This window comes from Benincasa hispida, chromosome 11, assembly GCF_009727055.1.
Source record: "Benincasa hispida cultivar B227 chromosome 11, ASM972705v1, whole genome shotgun sequence".
NCBI lineage: Eukaryota > Viridiplantae > Streptophyta > Magnoliopsida > Cucurbitales > Cucurbitaceae > Benincasa > Benincasa hispida.
Window position 1 is genome coordinate 51,677,138 of NC_052359.1, and position 21,266 is coordinate 51,698,403.

Sequence of the window (21,266 nt, forward strand, 5' to 3'; positions counted from 1 at the left end):
ATCAAACCAACCATAAACCATTTGAAGCTGAATCAGACCAAACCTCAAGAGAACCGGTTGAATCGGCTTCTCTTGCTCTTACTCAAAATCTCGCCAAGTCTGATCGTTTAGCAATGACGACCATCATCATGCAATTGGCTTGATCGTTTAGCAACCAACGCCTATCATTTAATAAAGCTACACAATCATATAGTGTTCGCCTTCTATTGTATAGTGTCATCGTCTAGCACCAGAGGATGCTACACGATCACTTAGTGTCAAACACTATTGCATAGCTCCATCGTTTAGCACCGTATCTTGATAGTTTAGCGTGCGCCTGAGGTAAGTGATCACCTAGTGCTATCGCATAGCAATCGATGCATCGCTCAACTGCTGCTCATAGGTAAACGATCGAGTAAGCAATCGCTAAACGCCATCGCATAGCTCTTCGCCCCATCGCTTAGCTCCCGAACAAAGGTAAACGATTGTGTAAGCGATCGCTCAGCGCCATCGCATAGCTCTTCGTCGCACTGCTTACCTCCGGATCAAAGGTAAACGATCATGTAAGCATCACTCAACGCGATCGCATAGCTCTTCGCCGCATCGCTTAGCTCCACCCGCAACTACACAATCGTGTAGTGCCATCGCATAGCAAAACAACACATCACATAGCTCCAGAGGTAGACGATTGTCTAACGCACAACACCTAAATGATTAACGCTCGAGGTTAGACGATCGTTTAGTTTTTCCTTATATCCTCTAACGTATGAAGCTAAACGATCATTTAGCTACTGAAGCTAACAACGAGATATGAACAGAGGCTGATCATCTGGAATCTGCATCTCGGCCCCTTCGCTTGTTTCTTCGAATTACAAATTAATTTCACTCTCAATCATATTTAAATATATTTTCTCCAATTCCGTTTGATTCTAATTTGAACGTTTCAAATTAACTTATCACGCTACTCTAGAGCTAATCCATTTTCGAGCTAGTAGGGGGACCTCATGGACCTCATTCGTTAACTAATGGGTCACTCAACTAAAGCCCATAGTTGAACTCCCCTCACTGTAGATATATTATGTCCACTCAATATAACCATGATTAGTAAGTTAACCCTTCACAGGTTGTTCGTAATAACGGCTGGGTCAAATCTCTATTTTACCCCTGATACCTCTTATTCCTTAAGTCTCCACTCATCCCCTAATGAACAATTATTTTGTGATCCAATCACAAAATCGAGTCCCTCTCATACCAAATAAGAGGGTGAGATCCCTTGTTCAATCCCCAAAATCAGCACTTAAGGGAACAACCTCTCTACTATCCCTAAAGCGAGTAGGAGTGAATTCCCTCTTGGACCCTATGTCCCCAGCTATCTATCCAGTCTCACCCCTGAAATGGCAGTCATATTGAGCCGGCACTGTTGAGCCAACCCTCACCTATGCAAATCTAAGGGCAATCCTAGATAAACAGAAGTTCATAGTTAGCTCAGGATTAAGGTCAAGTTACCTAGGTCATCGCTTTGAAATAGTCAATCTTAAATAGTAAACAGCGTTATAAAATAATGACTCATTTCATGATCCGATCTTGTACAAACTCTTTTGCACAATGACCATTACAAATAGTCAAGGCAAAATTTTGTTTTTCCGAAATCTTTCATCTCAAGTTCTTTTTTAAGAAATTCTATTGCCTTTGAAAGCTCTTCAAGAGTTCCAATTATATTCGAGTAATCAATATATACAGTCTTGCTTTATACAGTCAAGCCAATTAAATATCATAGTGTAATTGCATCCACCACTGGAGAATATGTCTCCTCATAATCAATATCGGGTCTTTGTGAAAAACTTTGTGCAACTAGTCTTGCTTTATATCTTGTGACCTCATTATTTTCATTTCTTTTCCTTACAAATACTCATTTGTATCCCACATGTTTAACACCTTCTAGTGTACGGACTACTGGACCAAAAACCAGATATTTTGAAAGTGAGTGTAATTCTGCCTCGATTGATTCTTTCCACTAAAGCCAATATTTTCTATGTCAACATTCTTCAATAGATTTTGGTTCAAGATCCTCATTTACAGATATAATATCAAGAGTAATATTATACACAGAAATGTTGTCAATAATTACATTAGTACGATTTCATCTTTTTCCTGACATGACATAGTTTATTAAAATCTCATTATTATCTTTAGGTATTTCACCTTCCTCACTAGTCATGTCGAGGATTTCTTCATGGGTATGTACATCCTCAACAAAGTCTTTTTCACTATTAATTATTGTTCATTTTCGAGGATTTTTATCTTTGGAACCTACTGGTCTACTACGCTTCTGGCGTGTTCCAGACTCATTAGTGACAACTTGTTGTGTTGAGATATCATTTTTTTATGGAACATTTTCAACTGGTATATGTGACTTAGTTATATTCCTTCCATCTATAAATGCATTTGGTAATTGATTTTCTATATTTTTCAAATGAATTATTTCCTGAACTTCAAGTTCACAATGATCTATATGGGGATCTAAAGGAGATAATAACGATGCATTCCGTGTAATTTCTTTTTCCAATTTCTTAATTCCTCCCCTAATGTTGAAAATTTTCTCTCATTAAAATGACAATAAGCAAATCATGTAGTAAACACATCACCCGTCATGGGTTCAAGATATTTAATAATTGATGGGGAATCATATCCAACATATATTTCTAACCTCCTTTGAGGACCCATCGTAGTGCATTGTGGTAAAGAAATTGGAATATATACTGCACATAAAAAATTCTTAGATGGGAAATATTTGGCTCATGACCATAAACTAATTGTAATGGCGAGGCTAAATATTCTCAAAGTCAAAAGAAACATTTGATGTTCCACAAACTGTGCCAATCTTCTCTTCAGGAAATTCAAAAAAGTCCACCACATCCAAACTTGTCATGTGGGATGGGTCAAATATGTCATTATCCTCGTATGCAAAATTTGCTTCCACATTTTTTTCTTCTTTATTTAAAGAGGCTTGATAGAGGTCAACTAAGTGTTTTGACGTACGACAGACACGTGACCAATGCCCAGTCATTCCGTATCGAAAACATTTATTTTCAACACTCTTTGAACTTTTATCTTGTGGAGCTTTTCCTTTGTGGTCATCATTTTGCATGGTTCTTTCGAAATTTGAAGGATTAGCTCGACCACCACGAAAATAATAATTATTTCTTCCTCTACCACGACTACGACCACGACCATGACTACGACCACGACCTTGACTACGATTATTAACATTCATAACATTCACTTCAGGGAATGGTGTTGTCCCGATTGGTCCAGATACATGATTTTTCATCAATAACTTGTTATTTTGTTCGACCACGAAAAGACATGAAATTAATTTAAAAGACTATTTAAAACCTTTCCTCGATATTGTTGCTGCAGGAGCATATTAGACATGAAATGTAGAAAATTTCTTCTCTAACATTTCAGAATCAGTAATTTTCTCTCTGCATAATAACAATTTCGAACTGATTTTAAATAATGTGAAGTTGTAATCACTTACTGATTTGAAATCTTGTAGCCTCGAGTGCATCCACTCATAACGAGCTTTAGGAAGAATAACTATTTTTTTTTTTATGATCATACCTCTCTTTCAAATTTTTCTACAAGATACGAGGATCTTTTATTGTAAGATACTCCATTTTCAATCCCTCGTGGATATGATAACGAAGGAAAATCATAGCTTTTGCTTTGTCTGGACTGGATGTCGTATTTCCTTCTTTAATATTCTCCCCAAAATTCATAGCATCTATGTGAATTTCGGCATCAAATACCTATGACAAATAATTATTGTCGTTAATATTAAGGGCTGCAAATTCTAACTTTCTGAGATTTGTCATGGTAGCACTATCATAAAATATTGTTTTTATGTTAGAAATTTAATAGATATAGAATATGAAAAATGAAATAAAATTTATTGATTATAATGAGGGAAAAATCGACATTCCTTTAGGATCTACCTTTAGCGGGGAAAATGACAAGAGTTCATGCTGATAACATGTTGTAAATTTGAGGAGTACAACGGGAACACAGATGGTGATAAAATATAATATAATAATAAAATAAATAATATATAAATAAATAAAATAAAATAACAAAATGAGAAATGAGAAAATTCTCAAATTTCTCCACTTTCTCTAATTTGTATGGAATTTGTCCAATGTGTGTATGATTTTAAGATCCACAAAATGTCACTATTTATAGGCAAAGTGGCAAGTAGGATGTAGACTTACATGGACACCAAGCATGAATAATTATAACATGGATAACGTGAGAGTGACACATGACTTTTGGGCCACTAAGCAATAGACATCTATTTATTATTATAATATTCATAATATTTTTTATTTTCTTCATTTATTTATTCAACCATTATTACCACATATATTATGTGATAGCACACACAATTATATATAATTTTTTTCATGTGGTTACATAAGTTTATTATTATAATAATATGTTTACAAGTTAGACAATAGTACAAATATATTCTATTTTCGGTGGAACTCGAGGTGGCCGTTTTGCTAGCACTTCTTGTTGATGTTTTTGTAGCTCTAGCAACTGTACCTGCAAATCAGTGAGTCTTTGAATATCATTCCCATGTTGTTTTTGCATCTCTTGAAATTTTTGTTCCGCTTTAGGCCTTGCTTCTCTTTCTTCTTCTATTTGCTTCTCAAGCATGCGTTTTATTTCTTCCGCCTTGTCCTCAAATTTGTTAGCAAGAAACAAGCTATGTGTAAATGCTTGCCCTCCATTTTTCCATCACTTCTTTCACTAAATCTAAAAGCTTATTCACTTGTTCACTCTTTTTGCTTCCACTGCTGGTCTTGTTGTCAAAAGGTACATACCGTCCCTTGCAAGCAGCTAGGATATCCTTTAAGGCCACAGGACAGCCAAGCAAATAATCGTCGAAGGTTCCCCCTTCATCGTCATCATCGTCGTCATCGAATTCGTCGCCTCCAGTGAAGACTACAATAGCATAATTCACAATCGTGGATCCGAATAAATTTTGTAGGGTTTTGAGGGTGGTTTCTTCTTCTTGAGTGAATCGATTTTTCGATGAGAAAACCAACAAAACAGCATAAATGTCTTCCCTTACTAATTCCAAACAGTCAGAAAGCTTAAAAAGAAAAGAGAGTGATGGAGAGACAGAGACAACACACTGCCAAGAAGGCTTTTCTTCCTTCTTTCTATTTCTGAATAAAAGACTTACAGCCTATTTCTTCTTTCTGATTTCTTTATGTATATATATAGAATGAACGAATGAATGGTTTTTTCTTTTACACTACTTGAATGCATAATACGACAAGGAGTATAAAAGAAAAGGAATATTATCAAAACTGTTTTTGTCCTTTTTTGTATGCAGGTGTAGGAGAATCAATTTATTGCACCAGAGTTGGTTGAGGAGAGAAGGAATTCATGGTGGCTGTTGTGTAGGCTCCACGTTGGTCTTCTTTGTTTTCCAAAGGGGCTGATGTGTCTGCTTTGTCATCCCCCCTCAAGCGAGTGTGTAACTGAGTTAGGCCGAGCTTGCTTCGTAGGTAGGAAAAGGTTGGAATTGGGAGAGCTTTAGTTAGACAATCAGCAAGCTATTCTGAGGAGGGAACATACCTGACATGTAGTTGATCACTGAGGACGAGATCTCGAATGAGGTGGACATCTATTTCGATGTGTTTAGTTCGAGCATGGAAGACAGGATTTGCAGCCAATGCACCAGCTCCCATGTTATCACACTAGAGGATTGGAATTCCGGTTGGAGAGAAACCAACTTCAGTGAGAAGGTTATGCACCCATATAAAATGTTTAGTAAAGATAGAACACCATTCTTAGTATGCAAATTGGAATGTCCAGACTGATATAGAAAGAGGAGAGCCATTTCCAGCAACTACTTTATCAGTACCTAAGTAGCTTGATGAGGATTGAAGAAAGGTGGGGTTGCTAGTGACATGAGTTGAAACTCCGCTATCAACATACCAATTGGGGTCAACAACTGTTTTGGGGGAGGCAGCGGTTGAGTGAGTGAGTAAAGTTGAGGTTTGCTGTTCCTGATGTCTGTTGGGTGGGAGCTGGGTGGATTCAGCTCGATTATGAGTCTGTCAAGGGTTGTTAAACTCCTTGTTGTATCTGAAATAGCAGATATCGGCAGTGTGGCCTATTTTTCCACAGGTTTGGCAAGTAGGCCTGGTTGTGGAGGCATTGTTCCATCGGCCACGCCCTCTGTTCCTTCCCCCTCCTCCTCGGTAGTTGAATGACTGATTGTTTCCATAGGAGTTTCTATAAGGATTTGATAACTGATTATTTTGCACTACATTAACTGAGGGTGGATTTGAAGCAATGGACACATTGGCCATACCGGTGATGCCTGTCTTGATGGCCAACTGATATTCAAGCCTCTTCTCATAGGACAGTAGGTTAGATTGAAGATCAGACCACCTAGTTGTGCCTTTGCTTTGCACGGCTACAACAGCCGGATTGTATTCTTCATTGAGGCCAGCCAACACTTGGGATATGAGATCAGGAGAAGACACTGGTGAACTTGCAAGGGCAAGATTATCAACATATTTCTTCATCAACGTTAGGTACTCACACATTTTTAAGGCTACTTTGCGAGTTTGTTGAAACATCCTCTTGAGGTAGTCAGTTTCTGCTCTTGACTGAACACCAATAAACTCTTTGACATCTTCCCATAGCTCCTTAGTTGTCTGATGTCTGATGACTTGAGTGGCAATGTCTTGACTCATGGAGTTATAGAGCCAACCTAAGAGCAGTTGATCAATAGCTATCCAAGCTTCATAGGCTGGATTAGGTTGCAGAGTAGCCTCTGCTGAAGATATAGGGCTGGGATCATTACTTGTGCTTTCACCAGAACTTTCACTGTTTGTCTGACTAAAAAATGACTGGGGCAGGAATTTTCTCCAGTCAAGAAACCTTCTAAACGATAGCTTCTAAGTATTGGCCAAGCTAAATTTTGCCAGAGAAGAAAATTTGACCTATCCATCTTTATGGATGTCACCTGATTCAGCCGCTGATTGAGAGGTGGACTTGAGATGTTCCCATTATTGGTGATACTAGGAATTGTAGGCAGAGAGTTGGCAGGTGGATTTGCCTTTTTTTTTTTTTTTTTTTTGAGTCGTTTGCTGCTGATAAGAAGCTGGAGTCAGAAAGCTTTAAAAGAAAGGAGAGTGATGGAGAGACAGAGACAACACACTGCCAAGAAGGCTTTTCTTCCTTCTTTCTATTTTTGAATAAAAGACTTACAACCTATTTCTTCTTTCTGATTTTTTTTTTGTATATATATAGAATGAATGAATGAATGATTTTTTTTTATACACTACTTGAATGCATAATACGACAAGGAGTATAAAAGAAAAGGAATATTATCAAAACTGTTTTTGTCCTTTTTTGTATGCAGATGTAGGAGAATCAATTTGTTGCACCAGAGTTGGTTGAGGAGAGAGGAAATTCATGGTGGCTGTTGTGTAGGCTCCACGTTGGTCTTCTTTGTTTTTCAAAGGGGTTGATGTGTCTGCTTTGTCACAAACATTTCACTATTTCCCTCGTGATGTGTTCTGTTCCTTGGGATAATTCGAATAGACCTGCACAATTTTTCCCAATGCATGCATTAGATCGGGAGCTATTCAATGTTAATAAGATTTTGTTATTTTAATTATTTTTTGGTTTGTTTAAGTCTTTCTTTATGATGTTTTTTTCGTTTTTTTATTTTGAAAAATTTGTTTGTTTCCCACATTTTCTTTACCTTGGTTTCATCTTTATTAAATGAACACTTTATCTATTAATTTGACCTAGAATTTAGAAAAAATTTCACAGATAAAAAAAATGTCAAACTATTAACAGAAATTAAAAAAAATATATTGATAGACTTCGATCAACGTCTACCACATAGTATCAATGATAAACTTCTATCAACTTCTGTTATCAATAGACATCGATAGACTTCTATCAACCTCTATCAAAGAAGATCAAATTTTGTTATTTTGTGTAAATAGTTTCTTTTATTTTCTATTAATTAATTATAAATACATAAATAAGTTTAAAATCTAGAGATTTTCAAAAATAGAAAAATAAAGAAAACTATTTCACGAATAGTATTTCAAGACATTAAAAAATAATTTTTAAAACTATAATTGTTAAATATTATTTCTAAAAATAAATATGAAAAAAATCCTAAAGACTGATTCAAAAAACAATTATAAATCAAGAAATAGAAAGTTAAAAACAAAATCATTAGTGAATGCGATTTTATATTTTTTGAAGTGTTTATAACAGATTAAATGTGCTTTTATTTTTTATTTGACTATTGGTTTTTTGTTTCAATTGTTAAGATAGACTATTGCTTTGTCGGTGTTAAATGGAAGAAAATGAATCAAGAATTCCAAGGTAGAGTTTTAAGATTGTGTTTGCCGCTATACGAAATTCTTACCAACCTAAACTGTTTAATAAAAAAAATTTATTAATCTATCCATAAGGATCACTTTTTAATTTGATCAAACGTGCAAAAGTTATTAGATACAACTTTTAGATTTTAGCTTTCTTAACAATTTAGTAAGAATAATAGTCCGTTCGTTTTTGTCAGTTTTAGGGCAACTAAGAACCAAACCGAACCAATCGATTTTATAAAAAAATGATCCAAACCAATGTTCAATAAAGAACAAATCAATGGATTGATTTATCTTTTGTTCGATTTATTATCTGTTTGTTCTAATTTTTGGCATTTTCTTTTTTCTTCTGATTTTTTATATTTATTTAAATTTTTGTTCTGAATTTGTCCTTTTTGCTAATTTTAAATTAAAATTGTGTATTTTTGTTTCTATAAATTGAAATTGTACATTTTTTCTTGGCATTTTTTTCCCATAATAATTGGTCTTTTCCTAAACAACAAATATATAAGCACCATAATAACTAAAATACTAAAACATAGCTAAGGATATGTATACACCCTTGGTTTGATTTGGTTTTGATTGATTTTTCCAATAAAAATTCGATCTGAACCATTACTTTTTTGTTTTCTCCAAATATAAACCAATATGTCCAATTTTATACTTAAAAAACAAACCAAACCAAAGGATGAACTTGAGTTGGTTTTTTTTTTTTAATTTTTTTGGTTTTTTATAGCACTCCAAAAATCTGGTACACTCCCTATCCCATATTTATTTATTCTCACATCTATTCCAAAATTTTAATTTATTTAAGTTATTATAACAATAATTTTTTTAAAAAAAAATTATTAAACAATTCAGATTAATAATTAAAGTTTAAATCATATATATTTTGAAATAATTATATTATCATAAATTATAAATTAAATATTAATATAAAAAAGAATTGAAAGTATAATCTACTAAATTTTAGTATTAATTTATCAAACACAATAACTAGTTTGTTCTAATTTAAAATTAAAATTTATTAAACATTATTTTATTTTTGAACTAATTTTTCTAAGAACACAATTATTAGTAATTATTTTAAAAGTTACAGTAATTTCAAACCAAATCTAAGTCTTGAATTTGAATCCCTCAGGTCCACCTGGTTTCCTAAATACAACTTCCTTTATATAGTTGTCCATATATGCATGATATTTAGACCGAAAAGCCATTCCCATAATAACATCAAACTCCTAAAGATCTAAGGGAATCAAGTCAATTATCATGGCTACACCATCAACCTCTAACATACAATCTCTATATACATTACAACCTACCATAACATCATCGACAGAGATATAAATAAATAATTCTTCCGACATAGGCTCTACCAAATATCAAATTATTAAAAATGGCTCTATTATCATTATTTGAAATGGGCAAAAGTGGAAATCAAAAGTTTTTTTTCCACCATAGCTCCTTCTAGATAAGTATAGATGATTCTATAAAAATAGGGACAAAACTTGGTATCTTTTAACATGTAAATGCCAAAAACATCAAATTTTGATTTTCTTTTATTCTCTTCGTGATTCTCAATAAGAAAAATAGTGTCAAATTTGTTTTTTTTTTTGTTTTTTTTACCTGTGATGCTCAAAATTAGGCGAAGAGGTTTATTAGGCCTTGTTGTATTTTGGTAACTATTTGATTTTTTTTTTTTAAAAAAAAATTAAGCCTATAGACATTATGTCCACCTCCAAATTTTTTTCTTGATTATCTAATTTTTATCAATGGTTTAAAAAACCAAACCAAAATTTAAAAACGAAAGTAGCTTTTAAAATTTTTTTTTTTTTTTTTTTTGGAATGACTAAGAATTCAACCATTGTATTTCATAAAGATGCAAATTATTGTATGAGATGAGGAAAAAAATATGCTTAATTTTTAAAAACCAAAGAACAAAATAAAATGATTACTAAATGAGGCTTAAGTGATTTAAAAGTCAAATTACCAAAGATAAACCGTTGACCATCATCTAAAACGGGCAAAAGAAAAAATAAAATTTCTCTCCTATAACCTTTTTAGATAGTATAGAATTTTTTTTTCGGCGGTTCTCAAGAAAAATAGATCAAATTTTGTTTTTTTCTTATTTTTTTATGTGTGATGCTCAAAATTAGAGGGAGAAGTTTATTTAATGATTTAAAAGTCAAATTACAGAAGATAATCTTATGACCATCATTTAACATGGGTAAAAGAGAAAATCAAAAGTTTATGATATATTTTTTTTATAGCATAGATTAAGAGTTTATGATATTCCTTATATTTTCCCTAAATATTATTATTTCTCCATTTGGATATTCTTTTATTTTAAATAAATAATAATAAAAAGAGATCAAGTATACGTATATATTGAGGGAAGATATATTTTTTCTCTTTTGAGATAATAATTTATAAGGAACAATTTAGGGGCGTTCAAGCCTCCAACTTGTAGGTGAAATAGCCCACACAATGTTTGGATCTCCGATTATAATCAATAACGTTTTTATTTATTATAAAATACAAATTATTTAAAAGCTCTTATTGTCTATCATGTATATTTTATAGCCTTCTCCCTCATCATTTGTTATTCAGACTAAAATAATTTACATCTCAAATACAAACTATTATAATCCATATTAAAATAGTCTCCAGTCCAAACACTTTATTATAATATAAAGACTACAATAACAAATTTAGCAGCTATAGATTAAAATAGTTTCCACTCCAAACACATTATTAAAACCCAAAACTATAATAATCAATTCAGCAACTATATGACTAACCCAGAAGAACCCTTTTGTGATTTGAATTCTATCTGTTCTATATTGAACGGTGGAGGATTCTTTTGTGATTTGAATTCTAATTGTTCTATATTGTACGGTGGATGATTCCTTTCTTTCCCCTTTTCTTTAGAGAGATTCGTTAATTACATATCCAATTCACTTTATTTAGCTTTTCCCTTGCCTAAGCTTAGAATTTATACTTAGATAGCTTAGGTTTGGCTTGCATTTTAATTTAGTCATAAAAGCGACAGTGACAAGTAAGTTTTATGGTTGTATAAAAGGGAGAACATTATATTTTATTTACCACAACATCATCTAATTTAGGTTTTGAAGTCTATCTTAGGTTGTTCATATTAAATATTAATTTAAATGGCAGACCTTTATCCCCTAACTATGGTGTTAATGGGGCGTACTGGAAATGGAAAAAGTGCAACTGGAAATAGTATTCTTGGAAAGAAGTTATTCAAGTCAAAGAGAAGTTCTACGGGCATTACAAGTACTTCCGAGATGAAAACATGCGAACGGTCAGATGGACAAGTAATAAATGTCATAGATACTCCCGGTAAGAAATAAGCAACTTATTAATCATTCAATACATTACGCATTTATTTTTGTGTAGCCAACTCAATTATTTTATCAAAAATATTTTTCTCTCATTTTTAAATATTTCAAATATAACAAAATTTTATTGTCTATCAATGACTGACATTTATAGACTATTATCAACGATCACTGTGTATTTGTGATAGACTACTATTATCAATCAATGTCTATCATTGATAGAGTGATATCTGCTATATTTGTAAATAAATTGGTTCGCTTTTCTTATATTTGAGAATAACATGACTTGAATATATTTTCAAAGTTTGATTTATTTGGTGCTTTTAAATTTTTTTTTTACACATAAATTCTAAGTTTTATTATTTTGATCTATGTACTTTCATAAAATTTTATTTTTATCTTTTAATCATTGCTTAAATAATTGGCTAAATTATAAAAAAAATGTTTCTGAACTTTACACTTTGTATCTAAAATGTTTATAAAATTTCAAAAGTTAAAAGAACTGCCCTTAAATTTTCAAAATGAGTTAAAAAAAAATTTCCTAACCGTTAGTTTGGATGGAAAACGTTAAAGTTTTGTTCCAAAATACCCTTGAACATTAAAAAGTTTCAAAAATACCCTTAAACTAAAAAAGAAAAAAAAATTAAGAAAAAGTACCCTTTCTGTTATATGAACAGAAACTGTTAATACTGTCCTACCTCTCTATTTTCCATCTTTTTCTCCCCTCTCTTTTTCAATACACTATTACTCTCCTTTTTATTAACTATTTGACATTTGTTTATCTTAAAATAAATAAATAAATAAAATTACACACTTTAATTAAAGTATATGAACTATAATAAGAAGAAATATAATAAATAAAGCACCACATGATTTTAAGATTTGCATATTTTAACCAAATTGTACAATAATAGTTATATGTGTGTTAATAGCCAAATACTATTTCTTTGGTACTTTTAAATTGTTTTTTTTTACACATAAATTCTAAGTTTTATTATTTTGACCTATGTACTTTCATAAAATTTTATTTTTATCTTTTAGTCATTACTTAAAAAATTGGTTATTATAAAAGAATATTCTTGAACTTTACACTTTGTGTGTAAAATGCATTTGAAGTTTCAAAAATTAAAAAACCTGCCTTAAAACTTCCAAAAGAGTTCAAAAATACCCTTTCCATTAGTTTGAATGGAAATCATTAAAGTTTTGTAACAAAATATCCCTAAACTTTCAAAATTTTCAAAAATATCCTTTAATTAAAAAAAAAGTTAAAAAAATACCTTTTTTGCTATATGAACAGATACCGTTGATACCATCCTACCTCTCTATTTTCCATATTTTTCTTCCCTCCCTTCTTCAATACACTATTACTCCCCTTTTTGTTAACTATTTGACACTTGTTTATTTAAAATAAAATAATAAATAAAATTGTACACTTTAATTAAGGTATATGAATATAATAAGAAGAATGATAATAAATAAAGCACCAAATGTTTTTAAGATTTGCATATTTTAACAAAATTGTACTATACTAGTTTTATGTGTGTTAATAGTCAAATACTATTTTTATTTGACTATTTATTGTTTTGGTATATTTTGAGAGGAGATTTTGATTTTGGAATTTTGTGAAATTTTGTGGGATTTTGTGTTTTAATTTAAAATTTCGGTTTTTATTTTGATTGTTGAGAAAATTGGTGTAAGCTAAGAATTGGAAAACTAAGAGAAGTATGGGAGTATCTATATGAAAAGATGAGGATATCTACATAATTTATCTTAAAGTTGGTTAGTTTCGAACTTAGAACCTCGGACAAGTTAATCACCATATTAACTGAAGGGGCATTTTTTTAACTTTTTATTTTAATTTTTAAAGTTAGTTTTCTCACGAGAAATTAAGGGTTTCTATTCAAATACTAATGGTAGAGGTATTTTTGAACTTTTATTAAGTTTTACACATTTTTTAAATTTGTGAAAGTTTAAAGGTATTTTTCTAAACAAAACTTTAATTGTTTCCATCCAAAACTAATAGCAAGGGTATTTTTGAACCATTTTTTAAAGTTTAAGAGTATTATTGAAACTTCGGAAATTTTATAGACATTCTTGACACAAAAGATAAAGTTGATGGCATTTTTTATTTAATCTTAAAAATTCTAATTAACGTGTATTATTAATATTCTTTTTAGAATTAACATGGATTCTAAATAGAACATAATCACATTAATCAAAAGTTATTACTTCATGTTCTTTTCTTTCGAGTATCATACCGTGCTGAAAATTGTGATCGAAAAAGGGATAACGAGACAAAATATGCTTTTTTTTTTCGAAAAAAATATGCCCAACTTATAGTTACAAGTACTTTTCCTAAAAAAAGAATACAAAAAATGGAGCAACGACGCATTTTTTGATTTGAAAATATAGAAAAGGAAAGGAAAAAAAAAATTGAGTTTTAAAATGTTACACTTATTTTACTTTTTAAATTTGATTTCAATTTAATACCTATATTTCAAAACATTACAATTTTACCCTTGTGGTTTGAATTTTATTTTAATTTGATTCCTAAGTTTTATGTCATATATTTTTAAGCTGGATTTTTTTTATTATTTATTTCTTGCTTCCGTTGTTTAGTATCAAATATCTATGGGTTAATTTAATAAAATTATAATAATTATAATTAATTAAATTTTGCTATTTTTCACCCTTATTAGAATTAATTATAAAATTTCATTTTATAGGGATGTTTTCAAAATATAGAAAAAAACTTATCTTTTCAAAATATAGAAAAATGAACTAAAATACTTATAAATATAGTAAAATTTCATTGTATATTTACGACAGACCATGATAGACTACTATTTGTGTCTAGATAGATACAGATAATAGTCTATCGCGGTCTATCGTAGATAGACTGTGATATTTTGCTATTATTTGTAAATATTTTCAACAGTTTTTTCATTTAAAAAAAGGACAGTTACAAATATAATAATTAGATCCAAAGTATCAATAGATATAATCATAATATAAAAAAATTACAAATATGACAAAATTTAGATAGTTTATCGGTGATAGACCATATTATTGGTAGGATTTTATAACTGATAGAAGTCTATCACGGATAGACTTTGCTATATTTGTAATTTAAAATGATGTTATACAGTTAGTTATTATTCCAAAAAATGCTACCAATTGCAATTACCCTTTAAAATAAGTTAATTAATAGACATTAACGTCAAAAACTAAAAGTGAGTATTTAGTGAAAAATCAAAATTAAAAGTGTAAATCTAAAAGACTATGGATCACATTCTAACAAATTCAAACATGATAAAATTGTAACATTTTAAAATTTAAGGACTAAATTAAAAGAAATATTTTTCCTATAGAAAAATTAGTATCTTCCTCTCACGATGTCTCAACCTACAATTGTCATATATTGAAAGGTCCATGGTCCTTCGGCTATGATTGTATAGTAAATCGTGAATCTGAATTACTATCCATTAAAAATTTAAGGAAACTTTATAAAATAGTTATAATATTGTTTATTTAATATATAAAAGCACATTTTTTTACAGAATTACTAAAAAGACTCAATCCAAAAGGGATTAAAATTCAAGACTCAATCCGCACTTTTCCAAACCCAGAAAACTTGTCCTCTTAGAAAAATTAGTTCAAAAGTAAAATAATGTTTAATAAACTTTAAATTTAAATTAGAAAAAACTAGTTGTTGTGTTTCATAAATTAATACTAAATTTAGTAGATTATACTTTCAATTATATTTTATATTAGTATTAATTTATAATTTATGATAATATAATTATTTCAAAATATATATGATTTAAATTACAACTATTAATCTGAATTGTTTAATAATTTTTAAAAAAATAGTTGTTATAATAAATTGAATCAATTAAAATTTTAGAATAGATGTGAGAATAAATAAATATGGAATAGGGAATGTAACAGATTTTTGGAATGCAACGAAAAACCGAAAAAAAAAAAAAAAAAATCCAACTCAAGCCTATCCTTTAGTTTTGTTTGGTTTTTAGTTAAAATTGGCCATCTTGGTTTATATTTGGAGAAAACAAAAAAGTATTGGTTCAGATTTAATTTTATTCGAAAAACCAATCAAAACCAAATCAAACCGAGGTTATATACATATCCTTAGCTATGTTTTAGTATTTTAATTATTATGGTGCTTATATATTTGTTGTTTAAGAAAAGACCAATTATTATGGAGAAAAAAGTACCAAGAAAACATGTATAATTTCAATTTATAGAAAAAAAATACTCAATTTTAATTTAAAATTAGCAAAAAGGACCAATTCAAAACAAAAGTATAAATAAATATAAAAAATTAGAAGAAAAGAGAAAATGCCAAAAATGAGAACCAAATTGATAATAAGCCGAACAAAATAGAAACCAATCCATTGATTTGTTGTTTATTGGACATAGGTTTGGATCATTTTTTATAAAATCGATTGGTTTGATTTGGATCTTGGTTGCCTCCAAAACTGGCAAAAACAAACTGATTATTATTACTAGATTTTGTGAAATAGTTTTCTTTATTTTTCTATTTTTGAAAATCTCTAGAAAATAAAAGAAACTATTTACACAAAATAGCGAAATTTGATCTTCTTTGATAGAGGTTGATAGAAGTCTATCGGTGTCTATCGGTAATAGAAGCTGATAGAAGCTTGTCATTGATACTATGTGATAGACGTTAATAGAAGTCTATCAATATATATATTTTTTTATTTCTGTTAATAGTTTGACATTTTTTCTATCTATGAAAATTTTTCTAAATTCTAAGTCAAATTAATAGATAAAGTGTTTATTTAATAAAGATGAGACCAAGGTAAAGAAAAATATGGGAAACAAACACATTTTTCAAAATAAAAAACGGAAAAAACATCATAAAGCAAGACCTAAACAAACAAACAAAAAAATCAGAATAACAAAATCTTATTGACATTGATCAGCTCTCAATCTAATGCATGTATTGGAAAAAATTGTATAGGTCTATTCGACTTATCCCACGGAACAGAACACGTCACGAGGGAAATAGTGAAATGTTTGGAATTAGTAAGGGAAGGCATTCATGCTGTTCTGTTGGTTTTCTCAGCGAAAAACCGATTCACTCAAGAAGAAGAAGCCACCCTCAAAACCTTGCAAAATTTATTCGGATCTACGATTGTAAATTATGGTGTTGTAGTCTTCACTGGAGGCGACGAATTCGATGACGATGATGACGACGATGAAGGCGGCACCTTCGACGATTACTTGCTTGGCTGTCCTGTGGCCTTAAAGGATATCCTAGCCGCTTGCAAGGGACGGTATGTACTTTTTGACAACAAGACCAGCAGCGGAAGCAAGAAGAATGAACAAGTGAATAAGCTTTTAGATTTAGTGAAAGAAGTGATGGACCAAAATGGAGGACAAGCATTTACACATAGCTTGTTTCTTGCTAACAAGTTTGAGGACAAGGCGGAAGAAATAAAACGCACACTTGAGAAGCAAATAGAAGAAGAAAGAGAAGCAAGGCGTAAAGCGGAAGAGAAATATCAAGAGATGCAAAAACAATATGGGAATGATATTCAAAGACTCACTGATTTGCAGGTACAGTTGCTAGAGCTACAACAACATCAACAAGAAGTGCTAGCAAGAAGGCCACCTCGAGCTCCACCTAAAATCGAATATATTTGTACTATTGTCTAACTACATATTATTATGATAATAAATTTATGTAACCACATGAAAAAATTATATATAATTGTGTGTATATTATCACATAATATATGTGGTAATAATGGTTGAATAAATATACGAAGAAAATAAAAAGTATTATGAATATTATAATAATAAATAGATGTTCATTGCTTAGTGTCCCAAAAGTCATGTGTCACTCTTCATGTTATCCACGTGCGTTGTAATTATTCATGTTTGGCGTCCATATAAGTCCACATCCTACTCGCCACTTTGCCTATAAATAGTGGCATTTTGTGGATCTTAAAATCACACACACATTGGACAAATTCTATATAAATTGGAGAAAGTGGAGAAATTTGAGATTTCTTGTTTCTCATTTTGTTATTTTATTTTATTTATATATTATGTTTTATTTATTTTAATATTTATTTATTTTATTATGTTATATTTATTTTAATATTATATTTTTATTACCATTCGTGTTGCCGATGTACTCCTCAAATTCACTACCTGTTATCAGCATAAGCTCCTATCTTTTTTCCCGCTAAAGATAGGTCCTAAACATATGTTGGTTTTTTCCTCTTCGTTATAATTAATAAATTTATTTATTTATATATTTTTTGCATATTCTATATCTATTAAATTTATAACATAAGTACAATATTTTATGATAGTGCTGCCATGACAAATCTCACAAAATTAGAATTTTTCGCCCTTAATACTAACGGCAATAACTATTTGTCATGGGTACTTGATGCCGAAATCCACATAGATGCTATAAATCTTGGGGAGACTATTAAAGAAGAAAATACAACATCCAGTCAGGACAAAACAAGAACTATGATTTTCCTTTGTCATCATATTCACGAAGGATTGAAAATGGAGTATCTTACAATAAAAGATCCCCGTATCTTATGGAAAAATTTGAAGAGAGGTATGATCATCAAAAAAGTTGTTATTCTTCCTAAATCTCGTTATGAGTGGATGCACTTGAGGCTATAAGATTTCAAATCAATAAATGATTACAACTCCAAGTGATTTAAAATCAGTTCGAAATTGTTATTATGTGGAGAGAAAATTATTGATTCTGATATCTTAGAGAAGACATTTTCTTCATTTCATGTCTCGAATATGCTCCTGCAGCAACAATATCCAAAGAAAGGTTTTAAACAATATTCTGAATTAATATCATGTCTTTTTGTGGTCGAACAAAATAACGAGTTATTGATGAAAAATCATGAATCTTGAACAATCGGAACAACATTCACTTCAGGGAAGTTGTGAATGAATAATTGTAGTCGAGGTCGTGGTTGAGGTCATGACCGTGGTAGAAGAAGAAATAGTTATTATTTTCATGGTGATCGCTCTAATCATTCCAATTTCAAAAGAACTATGCAAAATGATGATCACAAAGGAAAAGCTTCATGAGATAAAAGTTCAAAGAGTGTTGAAAATAAATGCTTCCGATGTGAAATGACTGGGCTGTCACACCCTGCCCCGAGCCCACCTCTTGAGCTCGGGGGGAGGCGTGAAGGACCGCAGATACCACTCTTTTGTGATACCTACTGCCTATCTGAATCTCTTTACTCTCAGTAAACTTTAAGTCAAAGAAATAAACAACAACTAATTGTTTTTAAGCTCATTTTATCACAACAGTGTAATGTTTCAACTCCAAGACTTAACTACAGAGTTTACACCAATAACTCTAAAACCCCGGAAGTGTGACTATGGCTATGGTAGACCTTGACCTTAGTAGCACCCTGGAACTCCTCACCTTTCACTACCTAGGAAGAAAAACATGAAAAGAAAAGAATGAGCTTCACAAAGCTCAGTAAGTGGTAAGCAACTTCTAAAGTCTATTTCAACTCATACAATAACAAGCATATCATATATACAGTTAATACTCAAACCTCAGCTTTGAATGAGTCTGATTTCAAACTCTATCTACACACATGGTAGATAGTTAAACTGATACTAATCATAAACACTTACTCTCTTGTGTTCCTTATGTTTCCTTTATCTTCTATGTGCACATAGATCCCCGCTTATGGGCTCACAAGCTAGGCCTGCCGGCCCTCTGACCATCCCATACAAAGTTCCTCCCACAAGCTCAGGAACTAGACCTCTCGGTCCTCTGACCATCCCACGACATTCCACTTGGGGCTCAGGAACTAGGTCTATTGACCCCTTGACCATCCCGATCATATAATCTCATTCTCATGCTAATTACTCATTCATAACATAAGCATATACATATACTCTAAAAGATATGCTTAAGACTTAAAGGAAATTACCACTCACCTTGGTCGAGTAGGAACCTTCCTTTCTAGAAGTTCCTTGCTTTCCTCGGGCTCCTCTTTTAAATCATAAATTCCAGATTCAACTTAAAGCTTAGGTTACTCATAGTTACAAGTCTTATTGCGAGATAGTTCCTTCTACAAACATTCTCTAAAATGTTTGAAAAGGATTTTGGGTTATGAACTGAAGATACATCTTGTGGTGATATTTATAGGCCAAAAGAATCGATCATTCTCATCTTTACTAAGCCTCAACGCAAAAAGCCTCCTACTTTGGAGTGTTTGCACCATGCTTTGCCACCACCTTCTTCCTTGCCATTCACCTACTTCTATGTCACACACCTATTTGAGTTATCTTCCTCATGCATAAGACTTCTTTTCATGAAACTCTATTCGTCTAGCTCCTACTAACTCAAGCTCAACCTCCTCTCGATATAGCCATTTGTCCAGGTGAACTCATCAGCCTTATGTAACGCAAGCCTCAACACCGCTTAATCACATGGCCCATCGTCTAATCCATCGTGTAGCTTTTGCACTTCATCACAGCCCCATCATCTAATGAATCTCTTGTTGTTGCTTAACATTCAGCCTTCTCGCTGTCGTGCATCATCTAGCCCCTGTCTCTTATACACATCTAGATGTGTATAAGAGACAGCATCTAGCCCTCTCGCTGTTGCCAATCGTCTAGTGCCTACGTCTCACCGTATAACACTTATGCCCTATCGTGCAGCTCAATTGTTTAGTTATATCTTGCTCTCAACGATCTCCCTCTCAACGATCTTGCTATCGCGTATCTCTCACTGATAACGATCTCATTAACACTCATCGTTCAACGTATAGCCTGTCACATAGCTTCTACACCTATCGTTTAGCTCCATCGTGTAGCATTGACACCTATCGTCTAACGCATCACACCCATCGTCTAGCGCGTCTGCTTATCGTGTAGCACCCTAGCCCAGCGTCTGCATCTATCGCGCAACGCCCATCGTCCAGTGTTTTGCCTATCGCTCAACGTACGCACCTAATACATCGTTTAGTGTCTGTACTCATCGTTTAGCGCTATCATATAATGCTATTGTCTATCTTCTATGTGTATTGTCTAGCGCGTGTGTTGATCGTTTAGTGCCATCGCCTATCGTGTAGCTCTATCATTTAGTGCAACACTTCACATCATTTAGCGCTGCCTATAGCTACACAATTGTCTAGCGTATCATTCAACGCCCGCTTGTAGCTATACGATCGTCCATTCAGTGTCTTGCACTCAAGCTTCTCTCGCTCTCGCTCATGCAGCCTCTATGCATGACAACTTTTGACAATACCTCTTTCCAACGCCTTGGTCAACATGCGTCCATACCTCAACGCATGGTTGTCTTTGGCTTCAATGCTTAGCCTCATCTCATGCCTTGATGTTTCCTATCACCCCACGCATGACTTCTTTTGACTTTACACAGCCAAATTTTCACTAGTTAAGGCTCAACTCAAAGCTACTCAAGGAAAAT

The 21,266-nt window shown here is 31.9% G+C and overlaps 1 protein-coding gene and 1 pseudogene across 1 annotated transcript; one reads left to right on the top strand and one right to left on the bottom strand.

Annotated features, from left to right (window-relative positions):
* Positions 1-4,485: 4,485 nt before the first annotated feature.
* LOC120090743 lies at positions 4,486-9,781 on the bottom strand (annotated as a pseudogene).
* A 1,746-nt stretch (positions 9,782-11,527) lies between these two features.
* LOC120090121 (immune-associated nucleotide-binding protein 1-like) lies at positions 11,528-17,832 on the top strand. The gene is made up of 2 exons (XM_039047634.1): positions 11,528-11,777; positions 16,782-17,832. Exons 1-2 carry the CDS (start codon positions 11,585-11,587, stop codon positions 17,477-17,479), a joined length of 891 nt encoding a protein of 296 aa, XP_038903562.1. The 5' UTR covers positions 11,528-11,584; the 3' UTR covers positions 17,480-17,832.
* Positions 17,833-21,266: the final 3,434 nt, after the last annotated feature.